The 23,388-nt window shown below is 43.5% G+C and overlaps 3 protein-coding genes across 3 annotated transcripts; all 3 read right to left on the reverse strand.

Annotated features, from left to right (window-relative positions):
* Positions 1 to 10,356: 10,356 nt before the first annotated feature.
* LOC125018077 (trace amine-associated receptor 13c-like) lies at positions 10,357 to 11,498 on the reverse strand. Its single transcript, XM_047601722.1, has 2 exons — positions 11,338 to 11,498; positions 10,357 to 11,173 (listed from the first exon to the last, which is right to left on the reverse strand). The coding sequence occupies exons 1-2, from the start codon at positions 11,496 to 11,498 to the stop codon at positions 10,357 to 10,359; spliced, it is 978 nt and encodes a 325-aa protein (XP_047457678.1).
* Positions 11,499 to 14,410: 2,912 nt separating this feature from the next.
* On the reverse strand, positions 14,411 to 15,552 carry LOC125018086 (trace amine-associated receptor 13c-like). The gene is made up of 2 exons (XM_047601731.1): positions 15,392 to 15,552; positions 14,411 to 15,227 (listed from the first exon to the last, which is right to left on the reverse strand). Exons 1-2 carry the CDS (start codon positions 15,550 to 15,552, stop codon positions 14,411 to 14,413), a joined length of 978 nt encoding a protein of 325 aa, XP_047457687.1.
* A 4,694-nt stretch (positions 15,553 to 20,246) lies between these two features.
* On the reverse strand, positions 20,247 to 21,389 carry LOC125018085 (trace amine-associated receptor 13c-like). The gene is made up of 2 exons (XM_047601730.1): positions 21,229 to 21,389; positions 20,247 to 21,063 (listed from the first exon to the last, which is right to left on the reverse strand). The coding sequence occupies exons 1-2, from the start codon at positions 21,387 to 21,389 to the stop codon at positions 20,247 to 20,249; spliced, it is 978 nt and encodes a 325-aa protein (XP_047457686.1).
* Between the last annotated feature and the right edge of the window lie 1,999 nt (positions 21,390 to 23,388).

Raw genomic sequence — 23,388 nt, forward strand, 5'->3', positions numbered from 1 at the left:
TCAGTCTTTGCCGACGCCCCTGTAGCTCAGCTCTGGCCCGGGCAGATGGTCCTGTCTCCTCATCGTCGCTGGAGGATATTTCCTGCAGTCTCTCTTTTACATACTTAAGGGCTGTTTTCTTCAGACATCGCAGCATGACATCATGGGTGATAGCCAGGAATGCGTTCTTGAAGTTGGCGGTTATATTCTCACAGCTTCTTAGTGTAGAGTAGGTGGGTGCCATTAAAAAAATAGCCCACTCCCTTACTGGCGCTTTTACTGGCAACACAACTTCTTCATCCAACTGCTCTCCCTATTCCTCTGGGACCCCGTGGTTCTGCTGGCCGGCCTCGGGCATGTATGCCTTCAGTCCATCCCGCGTTTCTATATATCCAAAAGAAACGTCACGCGCCAGCCTCTCCGAGGTATGGTGGATGTCGTATACCGGGGCCTTCTTCTTTGCTCTATGTCTGTGAAGATTCTCAGTCATCTAGGTCATAGTAATCCAAAAAAGCACTGAATAAGGTCATCTGGACTTGTAGAATTTCTTGAAGACGTTTCGCCACTCATCCGAGTAGCTTCTTCAGTTCTGATAAACTAGTGGGAAATTGAGGTTTAATTAGAAATAAACTCTGTGGGTAACACCCACCCGAAACTTGCTTGACCAGAAACTGGGGTCACTAATTACCATAATGGCTGGTGCTTACCTGTCCTTGAATGGGGGTAACTGTGTGCCTAGGCTAACTTATCCTATGAATAGAGCTCTAACGAGGCTATTGTCCATGGGAGCCTGGAGGCTCAAAGTGTGAATGTTGTTGAAACTTCTTGTGGACAGAAGTCAAATCGGGGTAACTCGCCTGGCTTCTGACCACCCTTAATCCGTACGTCTGCCCTGCTTCCTCATGTCCCCCGGAACAACCAGTCAGGGAGGCTTCCCGCAGCTTCGTCCGAAGTTGAGTCCCGTGAGTTGTGGTGGCTTACCCCTAATGGATCTGTGCACTTGTTACGTGCCAGGTTATAATTTAAAGGCTGGGCTGAAAGCCCTAGGGAAATAAGAATAGTTTTAAGTGGACTTGACTAGTGTGACCAATAAGAGCTAGGTGCCGGAGCTACCATTCAAGTTGCCTATAGTTTTACTGTCATGAGTACCAGCAAAAAGGGAGAAATAACTGTCAACAAAGTCCTCTGACCTTTAGAGCCAAATTGTATTTGTAGGTTCAGCATAAGCAATTTTGCAACAGCTCAATAAATCAATCAAATCCAAAATCAGATATTTGTTAAAATAATATTCGCATTTCAGATAATTAATTCAAATTCCAATCATGTAACATCTAATCAGTAATATCCTTATCAGATTCTATTCCAAAAATTAATTAATCAAAAATAATTATTTATGGGCCATGCAGGTGAAGTAGGGGTAAAGTAAAATGTCCAAAACTGTCCAAAAATCCTTGCTAGGGAAGGGTGTTACATTCATGACTTATTAATTAATACTTGGACATTAGTTCATTTTCTGTACTTTCCCACAAACTGTGTATTTGGACATGTCTTGACCTGACCTCAGGCCAACAGGTTTCAGTTCCCTTTTTTACCCCTACTGCCTGACATCTGTATCCTGTTTTTCTTATTCTGCTCCTGATTTCACAAACCTTGGTTACATTGCTTCAACTATTATTCATCTTACACTCTGTGTATAACATTCAATCAATGAAAATCAACATGTTTAATCAAAATTAATCCTCAACCATAGTATCATACTCTCATATTCTATTAATTCAAGTTCCGATCACACGCTGTTGGTCAGCTGAGATCTCAACTCACTTGACAAAGAGAATGAGTGAAAATTACGGTACAAGTCACACTGCAGACAATTTGACCCAAGTCAAAAGGACTATAAGGGATGACTGGGCCATAACTAATAAAGAGTGTTGTGATCGACGCAGCACCAAACATGAGTGTGTCTACAACAAGTCTCCAAATTCAGCATTCAGTTTGCATTACACCCACACTCAATTTAATAGTAAGGAAATCATGTGATCACTCATATCAATCAGACAGAAATCAAAGCAAATCCCAACATACTTCAGATAAAACACCACAGCCAAAGAGAAGCTTGTTCAAGTGCATTGTTACGGGCCTGTGTGTGTGGCGTTGTCTTTTTGTTCTTTAATTTCAGGTACCGCCTTCCTCCCCCTCCACCTCAATCAGCTGATTAGCTGATTGCCAGCTGTATTCTATAAAGCTCCTACCTGGGTGCGCCATGGGGAGAGTGATCCTGCAGCCAGCGTGTGCAGCGTGTGCAGCGTGTTTGTTTCTGGCCGGCATTGTGGTGTCTGAAAAGGCTTCTTCTTGGTTTATTTTATATTGTAAATAAATCCCTGCGATTGCAGACGGTCCTTGGTTGGCTTCTTTGGTTCGTTTTCTCCTTTTACCTCAATTGTTACCTCCTTGTGTTCCCCTAGACATTTTCTGCCCTGTGGGGTCGTAACAATTTCGGGGGCTCGTCCGGGATCGTTCTCGCAGCTGTACCGGAGAGTTTCTTTCGTTGTTCATTCTCAATTTGTCCTGCGTATTGGTGTCTGTGTGCCTGCAGCCGGTGGCGACGTCAGTGGCAGCTTCACCAGATTACGCAGGTGAGTGCCCAGTTTGGTTGAGTTGAGCTCATCCTTTCCATCGGGTGCTCTTTTGTTATTTTGCCTTTTTTATTTTCGGGGTTAACTCCGGGTGGAGGCTTTGGTCTCCGGTGGGGGCTGGCGTTTCAGGGTTTCGGCCGCTGATGTGTTGCCAATAAGATGCCTCGAGCCCGGCACGCCCCAGAAGATAGGTAGGTGAAGTTCATGTTAGGTAGGATCTGGGGAAGTTTATCTTTCGTGGCGGCTGTTTGTGTGTGGACATCATACGTGGTGCGTGTGTTCTTAGTGGTTCCCAGTTGATTGTTTTGTTTGTGGTCTGCTGTTATTTCCTCGCAGAGTTTTTTGGTAATGGCAGTGTTTGACGCTGGCGCATTTTTGTCGGATCCCTCATTAATTGTGTTTGATAAATGTACAAAAAGTGATCTACGTGTGATTGCCGAGTATTATGGTGTTCCGGTTTCTATGTCCCTTGTCAAAGCTGAGCTAAAGGCGGTGCTTTTACATGAGTTGGTCAGTAGAGGAGTTCTTAGTTTGCCTGGAGACGCTACGGTTGTGGCAGCAGCCTCTCCTGGTGAGGGCGGCCCGGTGGAAGTGGCCGATCAGGGTACTCCTGCTGTGAAAGAGGTGGGGACGGCGGCGAGGCCGGTCACACTACCTCAGTTTGTCCCATTCTCTGTTGAGTCCACTCCTGGCTCAAAAGTGGAAGCCAGACTGAAAGTCCGTTTAGCTCGTTTTCAGTTAGAAAAAGAGGAGCGTGAGTTTCAGTTTCGCAGGGAGTTGGAATTAAAAAAGTTAGAGGCGGACACAGCTGTTAGGCTGCGCCAAGTTGAGCTTCAGGCTCGTACTACTCCTGCTGGCGAGGCTCCACCTGTGTCACTTCCATCCATCACTTTCGATGTGACTAAACACATTTCCTTGGTCCCTGTATTTCGTGAGGCAGAGGTAGAAACTTATTTCGGCGCCTTTGAGCGTATTGCCGCGGCGTTACGCTGGCCAGAGGATGTGTGGGCTATTTTGCTACAATGCAGGTTGACAGGTAGAGCTCAGGAGGCCTGCTCCTCCTTGTCCGTGGAGGATGGTCTCAATTATGACAAAGTTAAAGGTGCTATTCTGCGGGCATATGAGCTGGTACCTGAGGCGTACAGACAGCGATTTCGAAATCTTCGTAAGACATCCAACCAGACCCATACTGACTTTGCCAGAGAGAAGGGCATTCTCTTCAACCGGTGGTGTGCGGCCTGTAAGGCTGATAATTTTGCCTCGGTGTGCGAACTTATGTTGCTGGAGGAATTTAAAAGTTGTGTTTCTGAGCGTACTGCTGTATATCTGAACGAACAGAAAGTGTCCACCTTGCAGCAGGCTGCCACCTTGGCAGATGAGTTTGCGCTCACACACAAAAGAGTATTGGCTAAACTTGAGTCTTCTCGGGAGGTTTTGCTGAAGTCTGGTTCGCAGGTGTCAGGAGCTGCTGTTCCTTCTGTTTCCAAAGCTGATCGGCAATGTTTTTATTGTCATAAGTCGGGTCATTTGATCGCGGATTGTGTTGCCTGGAAGTGTAAGCAGCCTATTGTGAGGCCACCAAAAGGCGTGGGGCTTATTAAAACGTCCATCAGTAGCGAGACCATAGTGTCAGAGGTTCCTGAAGACTGTTTTAGGCCTTTCATATTCAAGTGTTGGGTGTCTCTTGCGGGACAGGCCAGGGACCAGCGCCTAGTGACTGCGCTGCATGACACTGCCTGCTCGCAGTCCCTCATTTTGTCCAGTGTGTTGCCATCTGGTGCTGAGTCTGACGCCTGTGCTGTGGTAAGGGGGATTGAGATGGGTTTCATTCCCGCCCCTCTGCACCGAATCCATGTGCAGTCGGATCTGGCAACTGGTTATTTTCATGTGGGGGTTTGCCCGTGTTTTCCTATTAGTGGTGTCGATTTCATCATGGGTAATGATATTGCTGGCGGAAAGGTTTATCCTGTTCCTAAGGTCGTTGCTGAGCCCATTCCAGAGACTTATCCTGATGAGTTGGCTGAAAAACATCCTGATGTGTTTACGGTTAGTGCGCTAACGAGAGCTAAGGCCCGTGGGCAGGCTCAGGACCAGGAGGTTGATTTGGCCGATTCTCTGTTTCTATCTATTCTCTCCCAGGATGAGCTGCTGCCTGGTGGTGGTTCAGAGGACGGCGGGTTCAGAAAACCTGACCAGGGTGGGGAGTCTGTTGCTCCTGTTGCTCTTGCGGCTCCCTTACTACTTAATCGTGAGGCTCTCATTGCTGCCCAGCAAACAGATCAATCCTTAGCTAAATGTATGGCTGCTGCTGTGAAGGAATCCAGTGAGTGTACATCTAAGCAACCATATTTTCTTGACGATGGTGTCCTGATGCGCAGGTGGGCTTCACAATCAGGCAGAGCAGCAGTTGAGCTTGGTGAGGATTGGGGGGTGGTCCATCAGAAAGTCCTTCCTGTTAATTGTCGCCAGCATGTGCTGAAGTTGGCCCATGAACATTTGTGGTCTGGTCACCTGGGGGTAACTAAGACCTATCATCGAGTCCTCCGGCATTTCTTTTGGCCCGGTTTAAAGGATGATGTGACGAATTTTTGTAAGTGTTGCAATACTTGTCAGATTGTAGGGAAACCGAATCAGCCTGTTCCCCCTGTCCTCTTCGTCCTGTTCCAGCCGTTGGTGAGCCTTTCGAGCATGTGATTGTTGATTGTGTGGGTCCATTGCCTAGAACTAAGGCTGGCAACCAGTTCATGTTAACAATGATGTGTGTCTCCACTCGGTTTCCTGAGGCTGTCCCTTTGCGAAAAATTACAGCACCAGCGGTCACAAAGGCACTGCTGAAGTTTTTCACTCTGTTTGGTTTGCCGAGGGTGGTGCAAACTGACCAGGGAACTAATTTTCTTTCCAAGGTCTTTAATGAGACCCTGCAGTCTCTGGGTATTGGTCATTCTGTGTCGAGTGCTTACCATCCCGAGTCTCAAGGTGGCATCAAACTTTAAAATCTATGTTGATTAAATTTTGTCATGACAGTGGTAAAGACTGGAATGAGGGGGTACCATTTGTATTGTTTGCCATTAGAGATGCAAAGCAGGAGTCCCTAGGGTTCAGCCCAGCAGAGCTAGTATTTGGGTACAATGTGCGAGGTCCGTTAGCAGTCTTGAAGGAGCAGTTGGTGGGCAGCTCCCCAAGACAAACTAACATTGTGGATTTTGTCTCCAAATGCAGAGAGCGTCTGCATCTTGCCTCTAAACTGGCAAAAGAGGCCCTCTCCTCTGCTCAGGTCAGCATGAAACAACGATTTGACCGGAAGGCTGTTGAGCGGCAGTTCCAGCCTGGTGATGAGGTGTTGGTGTTGCTACCCACACCTGGGTCCGCGCTTACAGCTCGATTCACGGGTCCCTATGTAGTGGAGAGTAGAATCTCTGACACAGATTATGTCATCCGGACGCCCAAGCGTCGCAAGAAGACTCGTTTGTGCCATATTAACATGCTTAAAGCTTTCCACTCACCAGAGGATAAACAGGTTGCATGTTCAAAGCACTCTGTTACCGTCGCTCCTTTGCTTGTTTGTGTAGCCGATGTAACTGATGACTTGATTCCACCCTCTGATGCGCAGCAGTCTGGCCGGTTGTCCAACTCTGAGTTCATGTCGAATGCCAAGCAACATCTGTCCTATCTTCCCCAAGCTCAGCGTCAGGATGTGCTTGACCTTCTCGTTACCTACCCCACTTTGCATGGGGATGTGCCATCCCGTACCAACGTGTTAGAACATGATATTGATGTGAGTGATCATACACCCATTAAGCAGCAAGCATACCGTTGTCCTGTTGAGAAAAGAGAATTAATGAAACAAGAGGTTGCGTACCTGGTTGAACACGGTTTTGCCTGTTTGTTGACTCCTAAGTCAGATGGAACCCCTCGATTCTGCACCGATTTCCGTAAGGTGAATGCAGTGACTGTGCCGGATTCCTTTCCTTTACCACGTATTGATGACTGTATTGACAGTGTGGGTCCTGCAGAATTTATTACGAAACTAGATCTGCTAAAAGGGTACTGGCAGGTCCCTTTAATGCAACGTGCATCTGACATTTCTGCATTTGTAACCCCTGATGCCTTCTTGCAGTACACCGTAATGGCCTTTGGCATGAGAAATGCCCCAGCCACTTTCCAGCGCCTCATGCAGCATGTATTGGGCAATGTGCCTGACTGTAGCGTGTACTTAGATGATGTGGTGGTCTATTCCAGAGACTGGGTGAGTCACATCTCCAGCTTGAAGGATGTGTTCCGGCGCCTGGCAGATGCCTCACTAACGTTAAATTTGGCCAAGTGCGAATTTGGCAAGGCTATGGTCACCTACTTGGGGAAGCAGGTTGGCCATGGGCAGGTTCTACCCGTGACCACCAAGGTTGAGGCTGTGCTGGCTCTCCCGACACCTACGACTCGACGTGAACTGAGACGTTTCCTGGGTATGGCCGGTTACTATCGGTGTTTTTGTAAAAACTTTTCTGTAGTGGTTGCCCCATTGACCAAGCTGTGTAGCCCAGCCATTCCTTTTGTTTGGGAGGATGACTGTGCCCATGCCTTTACTGCTGCCAAGTCCCTCCTCTGTAGTGCCCCAGTGTTGGCTGCACCCAACTTCTCCAGGCCTTTCAAGCTAGAAGTCGATGCTAGTGCCATAGGAGCTGGAGCAGTGCTATTGCAAGACGGTGTTGATAATGTGTGCCACCCTGTCTGCTACTTCTCAGTGAAGTTTAAAAAGCATCAGCTGAATTACTCAACGATTGAGAAAGAAACCCTGGCCATGCTCCTTGCTTTGCAGCACTTCGAAGTTTATGTGGGCTCCACGTCTGTACCGGTTACAGTGTACACAGATCACAACCCCCTTGTTTTCCTGATGCAGATGTACAACAGTAACCAGCGGTTGATGCGCTGGGCACTCCAAGCACAGCGCTATAACATCGAGGTGAAGCACAAGAAAGGGGCTGATAATCTGGTGGCTGACATGCTGTCACGTGGGTAACGTCATTGCTTGCAAAGTCATTTGTCAACATCTGTGTTATATAAGTGTATGATCTGTGATTTATGTATAGTGTAATGCTTATTTTCTGCCTGTAGGTGGGGGTTATTCTTATCGGTGGGGGTGTTACGGGCCTGTGTGTGGCGTTGTCTTTTTGTTCTTTCATTTCAGGTACTGCCTTCCTCCTACTCCACCTCAGTCAGCTGATTAGCTGATTGCCAGCTGTATTCTATAAAGCTCCTACCTGGGTGCGCCATGGGGAGAGTGATCCTGCAGCCAGCGTGTGCAGCGTGTTTGTTTCTGGCCGGCATTGTGGTGTCTGAAAAGGCTTCTTCTTGGTTTATTGTATATTGTAAATAAATCCCTGCGATTGCAGACGGTCCTTGGTTGGCTTCTTTGGTTCGTTTTCTCCTTTTACCTCAATTGTTACCTCCTTGTGTTCCCCTAGACATTTTCTGCCCTGTCGGGTCGTAACAGCATCAACAACAACAAATGACAATTTGTTGTTTTTTAGATAACCTCTGGCAACCGCTGGGCTGAGGAAGTTGGCAGGCAGACCACCAACGCCACAGCAGCCTCAAATATTGAGGTTCAGAAATACCTGTCGGAGAGTAATATTCCAAGATCCCAGGAACCTTTAAAATATTGTGCTAACCAACTGTACAGATTCCCAAAACCTCTTCCAGATATCCCTACAATTTCTGTGCACAACAGCCTTATCTGTGCCTTGTGAGTGGGTCTTTTCTAAAGAACAAAGATGAACTTTCTTGATGGGGAAAGGAAAAGAGAGGCTAAATACAAAGGTGACAGTGAGGCACAGGTAAGATACATCAGAGCAGGGCTAATAATCAGGGGCAGCAACCACGAAGAGACATATGCTGCAGAGCTGGATGTGAGAGTACCCCTGCTTCTTGGGTGTAATCTGAAGGCCCATGTAGGGCAGGACAGCGGTGGTGGAAGTAACGGATGATGACTTTAGCTTGAGGAGCCAAGATGTCTCAAGCTGACCCTAAATACCTTCCTTCAGGACTATAGCCCTCCTAGTCAATGAGATATTGAAGCCCTGGCACCAGACTGGCTGCTTGACTGTGAACGCAGGACTGTTAATGATTGAAGCGTAGTGCAGGTGGAGGCTTGGAAGTGGGAATCAGAAGACTCTACTAAACAGGTTTTACACAGCTCACATTGAATGTTGGGTGAGTTCTCATCAACCTGGCCTTTGACCTTAAATCTCACAGTGGATTAACCACCTTAAACTGAATATACTGTGCAATATTTTCAATCGTTGTACTCAGTATCAGCTCAAACTGTACGACTAAAACGCAGGGGTTAAAAGTTTGCAGCTCTTGATTTATGTTCTCACACTATACAGACTGATGCTCTGATGCGACCTGACTGCTCACATTACATGTCCAACACGACCGCACGCGACATGTTTAGAATGAGAATGCTCACCAAAGAGCCTTGGCAATTTGCGCCATTCTGTGCACAGAAACTTCCAAAAAGAAAAGGCAACATGTATGGACAAGGAAGTGACTGGGCAGACGTGGGCAGTACGGTCTGTCAATTTTACAGAGAGAACTGGAGGTAAGCAGCAACAGTTCGCACTGTGGCTAACTACCTACACAAAACTGTTAACACACCTGTCTTTTCTGGCTTGTTTGCACCAATGCTTAGGCGCAGTGTGAGAAGTTGAGGTAAATCGGCTGGTAACCTCTCGTAGCACTGCTTGACACAAATGTGGAATAATATCTGCAGTGAGTGCAAGATGTCGACACATCTTACTTTGTTAGAACTGAAATGATTAAAGATACTGTACATTACGAATGTTTTTGATATTCCATGTGTCTGAGTTCTCTGAAAACAACACTAACATTTGATTGATTTGGTAGGTTTATACATTTTTGAAAAAATCTAGGAGAGTATGACCTCCATAAAGCTCTCTTATTGTGTATGCAGTATATATACATTAGACATAAAATACACTTTATCACAATGTGAGTAGTAGTTTTAAGATATTTATTATCATCAGTCACCCACATCTGAAGTACATTTCATTCACTTGACAATAAGGGAGAGAACAGAGGCATATATCAAGATATATAAAGCACTTTTCCTACATATTACTGTCTTCATAGATTTGCCTGTTTTCACTTGTCACAGAGGTTCAGAGTTTTCCATTAAACTGTGACATTAGGCCTCTAATGTGCTGGTGAAGATGCACATGATCATCTGTTCCACAGAACACATAATGTAATGGACTGGTTTAAAACATTTGTTTGGCTTGACAACAAAGTGACATGTCCACCATCACATTTGTGTGGCAAAGAGTCTCTTTACAGGACGTTGGCATGAGAGGAAACAGACTTAAAGATTTGAAGTGTCACAAAAACTTTTATACATTTTCTAAACCAGGGACAGAAAAAGGTGTAGATGTGATATTTATCATTTGACAGACCCGTGGATATCAATATATTATATTCACCAGCAATAGTTTCTTTAACTGTGGGAGAACAGGCATATTACAAATGTAAGAAAAAAATGCAATAAATAGAAGAGGGTTATACTGACTGTGTCATACATTCACTGCTCTTCCATGCCTCTTCACCTTTGTCCTACATTAACCATTTACTTAATCCATAGCATTTCTCTCCAGTGTTTTACTTCAAGCAGTTTATCTGCCTTGAAGGTCACACTTCCATCAGTTCAAAAAAGCCCCTCTACAGTTCTACTTTATAGGACGTTGTCATTAGAGGAGCCAGGAGTCAGTATTTGAAGTGTCACAATAACTTTCATAGATTTTCTAAACCAGGGATAGAAAAAGGCGTAGATGATTGGGTTTAGACAGGAGTTAAAATAGAACAGACAAACTACGAAGATAAAGGATGAAGGATTGTACAAAGCCTCCTGTCCTGTGAGTGAAACACAGAAATATGGACAAAAACATGTCAGAAACACAAGTACAACAACCCCAAGAGTCCTGGCTGCTTTCAGTTCAGACTTCTTAGCTGTTACTTTCCCTGAACGCTGCAGAGTAAGAGCTGTAATATTAGAGCGCATGACACGAGCCTGAGACACAGCCACCAGAAATACTCTCAGATACAGAACTATGATGACACTTATGGGCAGAATAAAAGTGAACATGAGATCTACAAATTGTTTGGTCAAGTCAAAATCAATCACACACTCTCCAATGCAGGAATTCAACCTGCCTGGTTGTTTCAAACTCTCCTTCATCAACACTGACACATAGAAGAGAGAACAGATCCAACACAGAGAGACACAGATCTGAACTCTCCTCTGAGTGACTTTGGTGGGATAATGTAAAGGATAACAAATGGCAGCATAACGATCAACAGATATAAGCACCATGGTTCCTACTGAGGAAGATACAATGACAAAGTCTAAAACTGAAAAAGTGACACACACCACGTCACCAAAATACCAGCATCCTTCTATAAGCGTGATTTGAAAGAACACGAGGAGGCCCACAAAGAAATCTGAGACAGCTAGAGAGAGGAGGAGGAGGTTGGTGGGAGTGTGGAGCTGCCTGGAGAAGGAAGAAAGAAACACACTTCTTATTATTGCTGGTAGTGATTATTATCTAAACAGATAACCCACATTAGATCATTAAGCATTCAAGAACATTTCTATTGAAGCTACTTCCACAGTCATATCTGTCCAGTTTGATAAAGAGATGAAATAAGTGTCTACTTGAAGTGGGAGATGGAGATGATGACGAGCAGGTTGAGAGCTGCAGTCAGTAGAGAGATGGAGGACAGGATAACGTGAATACACACAATGTCAAAGTGAGAACGCTTTAGCTTCCTGCAGGAGGTGTTGAGCTGTGGAAAACAGAGTTCATCTCCCTCCATTGTTAGAGAGAGGAGGAGAGAGCTGCTGAGCTCTGGCAGCCTCCTGGCCTCAATTCAGAGTCTTATTGTTTATGGGCTCTTCTGACCCTCCTCTAAGATTCTTGGAGGACCAATGTCCCTCCTCCGTAGTTGTGTACATGTTACCCACAAGGGCTTTAAGATCACTGTTCATGACTTGTCATCAACTTTGCAATGTATTGAATCTACCAAGGGTGGCACAGCAGCTCGGTGGATAGCAGTGATGCCCCGGTTTCGAGTCCAGCTCGGGTCTTTCTGGTCGGGTGAAGTTTGCATGTTCTCCCTGTGTCTGTGTTGGTTTTCTCCGGGTGCTTTGGTTTTCACCCACCTACAAAGACATGCTTGTTAGGTTAGGCCAATTCGTGACTCTAAATTGAGGTGTGCAGCTCATCACCCTCAGAGCTGCTCAAGGTGACATTTCACTAGCAGTCAAACTAAATCACTTCTTTCTACTTCTATTTCTGTGAAATGAAATTAACTGAGGCAGTTAAACCACACTTTACAACAACAGGAAGGAAGGAAGGCAGTCGGATCTGATTGTGTCCCTGCACTTTGTCTTGAAGGACTGTGTGTAACAAGTGGTTGGGGTCTTCACCAGGGTCTTTGACTGGTTCCTTGTCCAAGAACACCATCCCTTATTGCCACCACCATTGCCTCTCGACCCATTGAATGAATAATTTACCTCGTGCTCCACCTGTCCTGTGTTGTGCACTTTGGAATAAGGGATAGGATCAATTAAAAAAATCAACAGTTGTGGGGTGTTGTTCAATGATAATTTTTGTTGGTTTATTTGCAAATATTCCACAGCGGAAGCCAAAGGATAAACACTAATGGAAGTGAGAAGGTAAGGAAACAATGGTTAGCATGTGGCATGCATAGAATGAACACATGAAATGTCAGCAGTTTGCTCCTAAGTTCTGTTCAGTGGCCCACTTTAAGATAAACTTTCCATGAACTTATACTACAGGCCAAAAGTTTGGAAGCAACTTCAAGTTTCTGTTCACAGTGTCTTTCTTAAAAACCATCAGTTCTTCTGGGATGTATTTAGTACATGATTAAACTTTGTTTTTAATGATTTTCCAATGATTTTCCTCAGTAATAATTATAATATACACATAGAAATGTGTCATATGTGCAAAGTGAGCATATGTACATAACTGCAATGTATATGTATATATGTGTGTGTGTGTGTGTGTATATATATATATACACTCTCTCAACAAGTCCATTGTTGAGAGTGTTGAGCTTTTGGTCCTGGGGAGGAGTCTGGACTCTGTGGGGACTGTCACTGAAAGGTGCTCATGAGGAAGGTACAGAGCATCCTGGCCTGACAGTCACCCCCTTCATCCCATCCTGGCCTGACAGGAAAGCAGCAGCAGCCAACAGCTCCTGTCACTGAGCTGCAGGACGGAGCACTTCAGGAGGTCATTGATTCCCACGGCCATTACAATACACAACTCTAACTGTGGTCAAACTAATGGTCTGGCTGATTGCACTGTCTGTCGCCCATCTGCACACACTAGACATTTTTACTAACCTAACACTGAGACACTTCAGCTGAATGTTTTATTTACTGTATATTTCAGGTCTTGTTCATGTATGTCATGAATGTTGTTGTCTTGTATGGTGTAATTTCCCTGTGGGGATCAATGAAGTCATCTTGAATTTTTAATCTTGACAGCAACTCTTAGTTACTTTGTTACTAAACTCTTAGTTTAGATTTAGGCTTGTCTAAAAGCTGATTGAAGTTCGAGTTCATCCAGAATCAAAGCAGCTCAACATGTCATCCACATGTAAACCAACATGGCTTCAGTATTTTGCTGTGTTACCAACAACCAGACATGTAATAGTGACTGAAAAAGGCCCCTGCAACTGAAGTGTTTCTGCTTTTCGTCATTATGCTTTCAATTTCAAATAAATATCTACTTTGACATTTTTGGAGTTTTTTGTTAACTTTTTATCTTAAACATGAAACAAAAAAAAAATGATCAGTAACTGTGGTCATCTTAACTCAAATAAATAAATATGCTAATATAAGTTGTATCTTTCAACTGTATGAACACGTCAAGTGTGAAATCAGGGATTTTACAGAAGGATATGTTCACCCCTTCAAACATTCTGGCTGTAAATAACGTAGCCAGAATGAGATATTGTTCATCTTTATACTGTATACGGCATACAGCTGAATGCAACGTTGTGCTTTTCATGACAGATGCTACTGTGTTCTACTTGGGATTGAATGTGCAGTCAAAGCCAGACTATCCCACACTTGTCAATGCAGAGACCTAAAAAACACACAGAGAACCAGCTTATACCTGCAGGCAGTTAGCCACAACACATCGGGTACGTACCACTGAGCATTACAGGCCCAACATACTTCAGTGATTAAATTTACTGAGATTGTGGAATATTATCTGCAGTAAGAAAAGAAATCTGCATTTTGCCCCTCTGGGATGAATTAAGTTTTTTTTTTTCTCTGTTTCTGATGTTATTCTGATTACTGACAGAGTGAATATAAAATGTGTTTATGTCGTAAAAACAATAATGTCGCATGTTATTCTTCACAATAATTTATTATTATTCAAGGTTGGTGTCCAACTAAAAGAAAGCAAAACATTTATGATATTTATCATTTGATAGACCCCTGGATATTCATATATTATATTCACCAGCAATAGTTTCTTTAACTGTGGGAGAACAGGCATATTACAAATGTAAGTCAAAAAAAAATGCAATGAGTAGCAGAGGGTTATGTAGACTGTCTCATACAGTCACTACTCTTCCATGCTTCTTTATCATTGTCCTGCTTTAACCATTTAATTAATCCACAGTTTTTCTCTGCAGTGTTTTACTTCAAACCAGTCAGTTCACAAAATATCCTCCATAGTTCTACTTTACAGGACGTTGTCATTACAGGAGCCAGGAGTCAGTATTTGAAATGTTACAATAACTTTCATAGATTTTCTAAACCATGGATAGAAAAAGGCGTAGATGATTGGGTTTAGACAGGAGTTAAAATAGAACAGACAAACTACAAAGATAAAGGATGAAGGATTGTACAAAGCCTCCTGTCCTGTCAGTAAAACACAGAAATATGGACAGAAACATGTTAGAAACACTAGTACAACAACCCCAAGAGTCCTGGCTGCTTTCAGTTCAGACTTCTTAGCTGTTACTTTCCCTGAACGCTGCAGAGAAAGAGCTGTAATATTAGAGCGCATGGCACGAGCCTGAGACACAGCCACGACAAATACTCTCAGATACAGAACTATGATGACACTTATGGGCAGAATAAAAGTCAACATGAGATCTACAAATTGTTTGGTAAAATCAAAATCAATCACGCACTCTCCGATGCAGGAATTCAACCTGGCTGATTGTTTCAGACTCTCCTTCATCATCAGAGCGGCATAAAAGAGAGAACAGATCCAACACAGAGAGACACAGATCTGAACTCTCCTCTGAGTGACTTTGTTGGGATAATGTAAAGGATAACAAATGGCAGCATAGCGATCAACAGATATGAGCACCATGGTTCCTACTGAGGAAGATACAATGACTAAGTCTAAAGCTAAATAAAAGATGCACACCAGGTCACCAAAATACCAGCATCCTTCTATGAGTGTGATTTGAACGAACACGAGGAGGCTCACGAAGAAATCTGAGACAGCTAGAGAGAGGAGGAGGAGGTTGGTGGGAGTGTGGAGCTGCCTGGAGAAGGAAGAAAGAAACACACTTCTTATTATTTCTGGTAGTGATTATTATCTAAACAGATAACCCACATTAGATCATTAAGCATTCAAGAAAATTTCTATTGAAGCTACTTCCACAGTCATATCTGTCCAGTTTGATAAAGAGATGAAATAAATGTCTACTTGAAGTGGGAGATGGAGATGATGACGAGCAGGTTGAGAGCTGCAGTCAGTAGAGAGATGGAGGACAGGATAACGTGAATACACACAATGTCAAAGTGAGAACGCTTTAGCTTCCTGCAGGAGGTGTTGAGCTGTGGAAAACAGAGTTCATCTCCCTCCATTGTCAGAGAGAGGAGGAGAGAGCTGCTGAGCTCTGGCAGCCTCCTGGCCTCAATTCAGTCTTATTGTTTATGGAGATCTTCTGACCCTCCTCTAAGATTCTTGGAGGACCAAAGTCCCTCCTCCATTGTTGTGTACATGTTACCCACAAGGGCTTTAAGGATACTGTTCATGATTTGTCATCAACTTTCAATGCGTTGAATCTACCAGGGGCAGCTGTTAAGGGAATGGCAGTGAGAGGGCCCCATCGTGGACTCATTCAGGTTTCTAGGGTCCACAATCTCACAGAACCTGAAGTGGGCCTTCCACATTGACTCTGTTAGGAAGAAGGCCCAGCAGAGGTTGTCCTTCTTGCATCAGCTCAGGAAGTTCATGGAGCTTCAAGCACAGGGACACCGGCAGGAGCCACTGATCCGAGACGTGGCAATGCGGTGGAATTCTACGTTGGAAATGATCAAGCACCTGAACTGCAATCAAGCAGCAATAAAAGCAAACCTAGACCAACAACAGCACAAACTGGTTATGCTGACGCCACCAGAATGGGACAAACTGCAGAGACTGAGCACTCTTCTAGAGCCCTGCAGGCAAGTAATGCACATATATTGTGCAAATTGGAAAATGAAATTGAACTGATCAAGCTCAAATTAAATGTTTAACTGATTTGCCAGCATATCGACTGGTGTTCAAAAAACTTGTATGTGTGTTTGTATGTGTGTGTTATTCTACTGCAGGTAGAGTATGTAACTGAGATTCTGAGTGGAGAGGCCTATATCTCCTGCTTAGTAGTACTGCCTGCCCTCTTCCACCTGCTCCATGTGATGAAGGTCACTGAAGAAGACCCTGCATATCTGGTGAGATTTAAGACAGTCTTCTTGGAAAACCTAGCCTCCTGCCAAGAAAATACTCACAACGCATGGCTCAAGCTTGCAACGGCGCTGGATCCACACTTCAAAGACTTGAAGACTCTGCCCAAGAGTGAATGGGAAGATGTGTGGGCCTCACTTGGAGGCATGCTGTATGAACTATCACCCAGAAAGTCTCTGCTGATTTCTCAAGATGGACCACCTAGGAAAAAAATTCACCTTGTACAGATGGGCTCAGATTCAGAGTCAGATGAAGAGGTGCAACCTGACAGAGAGATACACAGATACAGAGCAGAGCCAAGCATAAGTAAGGGGGACTGCCACATGCAGTGGTGGGCTGCTCATTCAGGAGCACTTGACAAGCTGGTCATGCTTGCCCACAAATATCAAGCAACTCCGGCATCCATGGATTCATACGAACGACTCTTCTCAGTTACAGGCCATATTGTTCAAAAGAGACAGTCCGCTCTACATTCAGAAAATGTTAATGGAGAGAGAGAGAGAAAGAGAGTTCAGCTGACTTCAATACACGGCCTACCTCCACATTTCCATTGCTAGAAGGTGAGCTGGACAAGGCTAAAGTCAAACTTCTCTGGGTACTTAAACATCCCTCCTCTGTGGTTGGACCAGAGTGGGTGAATTGGGGACCAAAATGTGAAGTGAAATGCTGCTTACTAGTGATCGGTCAGAAAAAATTCATCACGATGGAGCGCCAGGTACAAAGCAGGATGTTTTGACTAGACAGACGGTACTGAATAGTAGTAAGCTGCTCACTTTTAACTTTCTGCTCTCGTGTCGGTAAATCGTTTTAAATGATTAAATGAAGACAGTATACAGCGGGAGTTGGACAGGACCTCTTGGAACGACAAGGTTTTCCAGCGGATCGCAGCTGAGATGGTCAGACTTGGCTTTATCAGGACGGTAAAACAAGTGAGGGAGAAACTTAAATAATTGAAGGCCGATTATTGGGCAGCCAAAGGGCACAACAATACGAGTGGTGCTGACTGAAAGGTCCTGAATTGGTATGAGGTATTTATCTTTTATGATGTTCATTGTGTTTTGCTCGAAAGCTCATAACATTGTTGTTGTTTTCTTTCTTTCACTGGTTGTTGGAACATAACTTTACTGTGTAGCCCGCTGTTGCTAGTAGCAACAAGTGTGGGTGTGGCTAAAGCCCGCAAAACCGGGGGGAGTGGGGGTCACTCCTAAGCAGAGGTAGAGGTAGGTAGAGGTAGGCCGTGTATGGAAATCCAGCTTTGGAGAGACAGTGTGGCCAGCTGCAGAACCTACCAAGACAACTCCAGATCATCAGAACCTCACACTCTTGAGACAGATAAGACACACACACACTCCTCATCTACCCAGGTAGTAGTTATAGGAACTGAGGACAAAGAAACTGAATGGACATTGATGCACTGAATACATACACACACATTGGATCTTTCTTCTTGAACTGAACCTGAACCAGAATATCGAGCAGGAGGGCTCTTGTTCTGTGGACTCTTTTGTTGTGTTTTGTTTTATTTTGTGCCGCCTTTTCATGCTGTTGATGTTTATTGTTTGTTTTGCATTGATATTAAAATATCAGCTGTTCAAATGCCAACACCCACTCCTATTTGTGAGTCACTTCCTGGTGCAACTCCTACCGAACCTAGAGCTATGTGAGTATCCCCTTAACCTCTAAGTCAGGACTAAAGGTGCTACATATGTGTTTATTGTGTTGATGTATTGCTGTTGTATAATTTATTTCTTGATCATGAACTGTGATCCGTACTTTACTAATTTATTGTATTGTTTTATCCTTTGCAGTGCACTGTCATCGGAATTTTATTTATTGAGTAGAGCCTGTGGATGCAAATGATCAGCTCTGCTATAATCCAGCATATTTACAACAGTATTCTCCCATATTGTTGTTGATCATATGTACACTGTCCCTACCTAAATAAGTTTGTCTTATCCTATCTTACTCTGCCAGTCAACATTGACAGGGCTGACATAAAGGTGGTTCGGACATACAGGTGCCTAGGTGTCCAAATCGAAGACAAACTGGGCTGGTTAACCAACTGTGACAACTTTAGGGACAGAGTTGGTTCCACATTATGCTCATTATGCTAAAAATCATTTGATGTGTGTTATAAAATGCTGCATATATTTTACAAGTCCATTGTTGGGACTGTTGAGCTTTCAGTTCTGGGGAGGAGTCTGTACTCTGTGGGGAGTGTAACGGAAAGGTGCTACATGAGGAAGGTACAGAGCATCCTGGCCTGACAGTCACCCCCTTCATCCCATCCTGGCCTGACATAAAGCAGCAGCAGCCAACAGCTCCTGTCACTGAGCTGCAGGACGGAGCACTTCAGGAGGTCATTGATTCCCACGGCCATTACAATACACAACTTTAACTCTGGTCAAACTAATGGCTTGGCTGATTGCCTGTCTGTCGCCCATCTGCACACTTTAGACACTCTAACTAACCTTACACTGAGACACTTCAGCTGAATGTTTTATTTACTGTATATTTCAGGTCTTGTTCATGTATGTCATGAATGTTGTTGTCTTGTATGGTGTAATTTCCCTGTGGGGATCAATAAAGTCATCTTGAATTTTTAATCTTGACAGCAACTCTTAGTTACTTTGTTACTGAACTCTTAGTTTAGATTTAGGCTTGTCTAAAAGCTGATTGAAGTTCGAGTTCATCCAGAATCAAAGCAGCTCAACATGTCATCCACATGTAAACCAACATGGCTTCAGTATTTTGCTGTGTTACCAACAACCAGACATGTAATAGTGACTGAAAAAGGCCCCTGCAACTGAAGTGTTTCTGCTTTTCGTCATTATGCTTTCAATTTCAAATAAATATCTACTTTGACATTTTTGGAGTTTTTTGTTAACTTTTTATCTTAAACATGAAACAAAAAAAATGATCAGTAATTGTGGTCATCTTAACTCAAATAAATTAATATGCTAATATACGTTGTATCTTTCAACTGTATGAACACGTCAAGTGTGAAATCAGGGATTTTACAGAAGGATATGTTCACCCCTTCAAACATTTTGGCTGTAAATAACGTAGCCAGAATGAGATATTGTTCATCTTTATACTGTATACAGCATACAGCTGAATGTAATGTTGTGCTTTTCATGACAGATGCTACTGTGTTCTGCTTCGGATTGAATGTCCAGTCAAAGCCAGACTATCCCACACTTGTCAATGTAGAGACCTAAAAAACACACAGAGAACCATCTTATACCTGCAGGCAGTTAGCCACAACACATCGGGTACGTACCACTGGTCATTACAGGCCCAACATGCTTCAGAGATTAGATTTACTGAGATTGTGGAATATTATCTGCAGTAAGAAAAAAAATCTGCATTCATGCCCCTCTGGGATGAATTAAGTTTTTTTTTTTTTCATTTTTCTCTGTTTCTGATGTTATTCTGATTACTGACAGAGTGAATATGAAATGTGTTTAAGTCGTAAAAACAATTATATCGGATGTTATTCTTTACAATACTTAATTATTATTAAAGGTTGCTGTCCAACTAAAAGAAAGCAATACATTTATGATATTTATCATCTGACAGACCCCTGGACATACATATATTATATTCACCAGCAACAGTTTCTTTAACTATGGGAAACCAGGCATATTACAAATGTAAGAAAGAAAAAGCAATGAGTAGCAGAGGGTTATGTAGACTGTCTCATACAGTCACTACTCTTCCATGCTTCTTTATCATTGTCCTACATTAACCATTTAATTAATCCACAGTTTTTCTCTGCAGTGTTTCACTTCAAACCAGTCAGTTCAAAAAGGCCCTCCATAGTTCTACTTTACAGGATGTTGGCATTACAGGAGCCAGGAGTCAGTATTTGAAATGTCACAATAACTTTTATACATTTTCTAAACCAAGGATAGAAAAATGCGTAGATGATTGGGTTTAGACAGGAGTTAAAATAGAACAGACAAACTACAAAGATAAAGGATGAAGGATTGTACAAAGCCTCCTGTCCTGTGAGTGAAACACAGAAATATGGACAGAAACATGCTAGAAACACAAGTACAACAACCCCAAGAGTCCTGGCTGCTTTCAGTTCAGACTTCTTAGCTGTTACTTTTCCTGAACGCTGGAGAGTAACAGCTGTATTATTAGAGCGCATGGCACGAGCCTGAGACACAGCCACCACAAATACTCTCAGATACAGAACTATGATGACACTTATGGGCAGAATGAAAATCAACATGAGATCTACAAATCGTTTGGTCAAGTTAAAATCAATCACACACTCTCCAATGCAGGAATTCAACCTCCCTGGTTGTTTCAAACTCTCCTTCATCATCAGAGCTGCATAAAAGAGAGAACAGATCCAACACAGAGAGACACAGATCTGAACTCTCCTCTGAGTGATTTTGGTGGGATAATGTAAAGGATAACAAATGGCAGCATAGCGGTCAACAGATATGAGCACCATGGTTCCTACTGAGGAAGATACAATGACAAAGTCTAAAGCTAAATAAATGACACACACCAGGTCACCAAAATACCAGCATCCTTCTATGAGCGTGATCTGAAAAAACACGAGGAGGACAACGAAGAAATCTGAGACAGCTAGAGAGAGGAGGAGGAGGTTGGTGGGAGTGTGGAGCTGCCTGGAGAAGGAAGAAAGAAACACACTTCTTATTATTGCTGGTAGTGATTATTATCTAAACAGATAACCCACATCAGATCATTAAGCATTCAAGAACATTTCTATTGAAGCTACTTCCACAGTCATATCTGTCCAGTTTGATGAAAGAGATGAAATAAGTGTCTACTTGAAGTGGGAGATGGAGATGATGACGAGCAGGTTGAGAGCTGCAGTCAGTAGAGAGATGGAGGACAGGATAACGTGAATACACTCAGTGTCAAAGTGAGAACGCTTTAGCTTCCGGCAGGAGGTGTTGAGCTGTGGAAAACAGAGTTCATCTCCCTCCATTGTCAGAGAGAGGAGGAGAGAGCTGCTGAGCTCTGGCAGCCTCCTGGCCTCAATTCAGAGTCTTATGGTTTATGGAGCTCTTCTGACCCTCCTCTAAGATTCTTGGAGGACCAATGTCCCTCCTCCGTTGTTGTGTACATGTTACCCACAAGGGCTTTAAGGTCACTGTTTACAACTAAAAAACAAGATTTTTGTTAAAATTGCTAAAAGTTTGCTTTGACTGTGGTCGAGATGACTGGGTTGGCAGAGCTGAAGTTCTTACGGGGTGTCCCTAGTTTACAGTTCACAGTACCTATTAAGATACTGGTGCAAGAAAGTAGAGAAACTAGAGATACAGTCATGGATCAAGGCTTACTCATGGTAGTACTTGTGGTCCACTCCAACAGACAGCAAAATTGCAGCAAACTGCTGAAGAAGTAAATTCTGTGTGCATCACAGTTTGTTTTGTCTGAGGCTGTGAAGAGGCAGACCAGACAGGTGTCCATGTTGATTCCTGTCCACTGCTGTAATTTATCATATTTTCCTTAACATCACATGAATGGCCAGGTCCAATGCTTAATTGGTAAATATGTAATCTAGAATTTAGTACGGAGAAAGTCTTCAGCAGGAAGATCTTGGTTCCTTCCATTTACGTGGATGTGCATATAGCACCTACACAAACCTTATTGCAGGATAGTTTGAGGAGAGAACAGTGAGGTCAAGGTGTTCACTTGGCATGGGATTTCCTCAAATTTCAATCAATTCCAGCCCCCTGTGTGACCACATACCACAGCACACCTTTCAGAGGTCTAGAGGAGTCTCAAATGGTCAGTGTTGCGTTGGTTCAAAAGTGGAACTTAGACTGTAATAGAAACACGTCATAATGTTAAAAGTGAGCAGTATAAAAAAATAAAATGATGCACTGGGGAAACTTTGGCAAGTTTGTGCATGCCCAAGAAAAGCAAAAATCAGATGATATTTCAGGACACTTAAGCTTTTTAATGAGATTATAGTCAAGGCAAATGATAAAAATGCAGCATACTTTGGCAGCAGATTGAAAGTTACACTTTTTAAATTTAGCCTGCAACTCTCAGTAAAACCCTATGTATATCTATACTTGGATTATAGCAATTAGAATATTATCTGCAGTAAGAAAAAAATCTGCATTTATACCAATGTCCCTCCTCCATTGTTGTGTACATGTTACCCACAAGGGCTTTAAGGATACTGTTCATGATTTGTCATCAACTTTCAATGCGTTGAATCTACCAGGGGCAGCTGTTAAGGGAATGGCAGTGAGAGGGCCCCATCGTGGACTCATTCAGGTTTCTAGGGTCCACAATCTCACGGGACCTGAAGTGGGCCTTCCACATTGACTCTGTTAGGAAGTAGGCCCAGCAGAGGTTGTCCTTCTTGCATCAGCTCAGGAAGTTCATGGAGCTTCAAGCACAGGGACACCGGCAGGAGCCACTGATCCGAGACGTGGCAATGCGGTGGAATTCTACGTTGGAAATGATCAAGCACCTGAACTGCAATCAAGCAGCAATAAAAGCAAACCTAGACCAACAACAGCACAAACTGGTTATGCTGACGCCACCAGAATGGGACAAACTGCAGAGACTGAGCACTCTTCTAGAGCCCTGCAGGCAAGTAATGCACATATATTGTGCAAATTGGAAAATGAAATTGAACTGATCAAGCTCAAATTAAATGTTTAACTGATTTGCCAGCATATCGACTGGTGTTCAAAAAACTTGTATGTGTGTTTGTATGTGTGTGTTATTCTACTGCAGGTAGAGTATGTAACTGAGATTCTGAGTGGAGAGGCCTATATCTCCTGCTTAGTAGTACTGCCTGCCCTCTTCCACCTGCTCCATGTGATGAAGGTCACTGAAGAAGACCCTGCATATCTGGTGAGATTTAAGACAGTCTTCTTGGAAAACCTAGCCTCCTGCCAAGAAAATACTCACAACGCATGGCTCAAGCTTACAACGGCGCTGGATCCACACTTCAAAGACTT

This window comes from Mugil cephalus, chromosome 12 (assembly GCF_022458985.1).
Source record: "Mugil cephalus isolate CIBA_MC_2020 chromosome 12, CIBA_Mcephalus_1.1, whole genome shotgun sequence".
Lineage (NCBI taxonomy): Eukaryota > Metazoa > Chordata > Actinopteri > Mugiliformes > Mugilidae > Mugil > Mugil cephalus.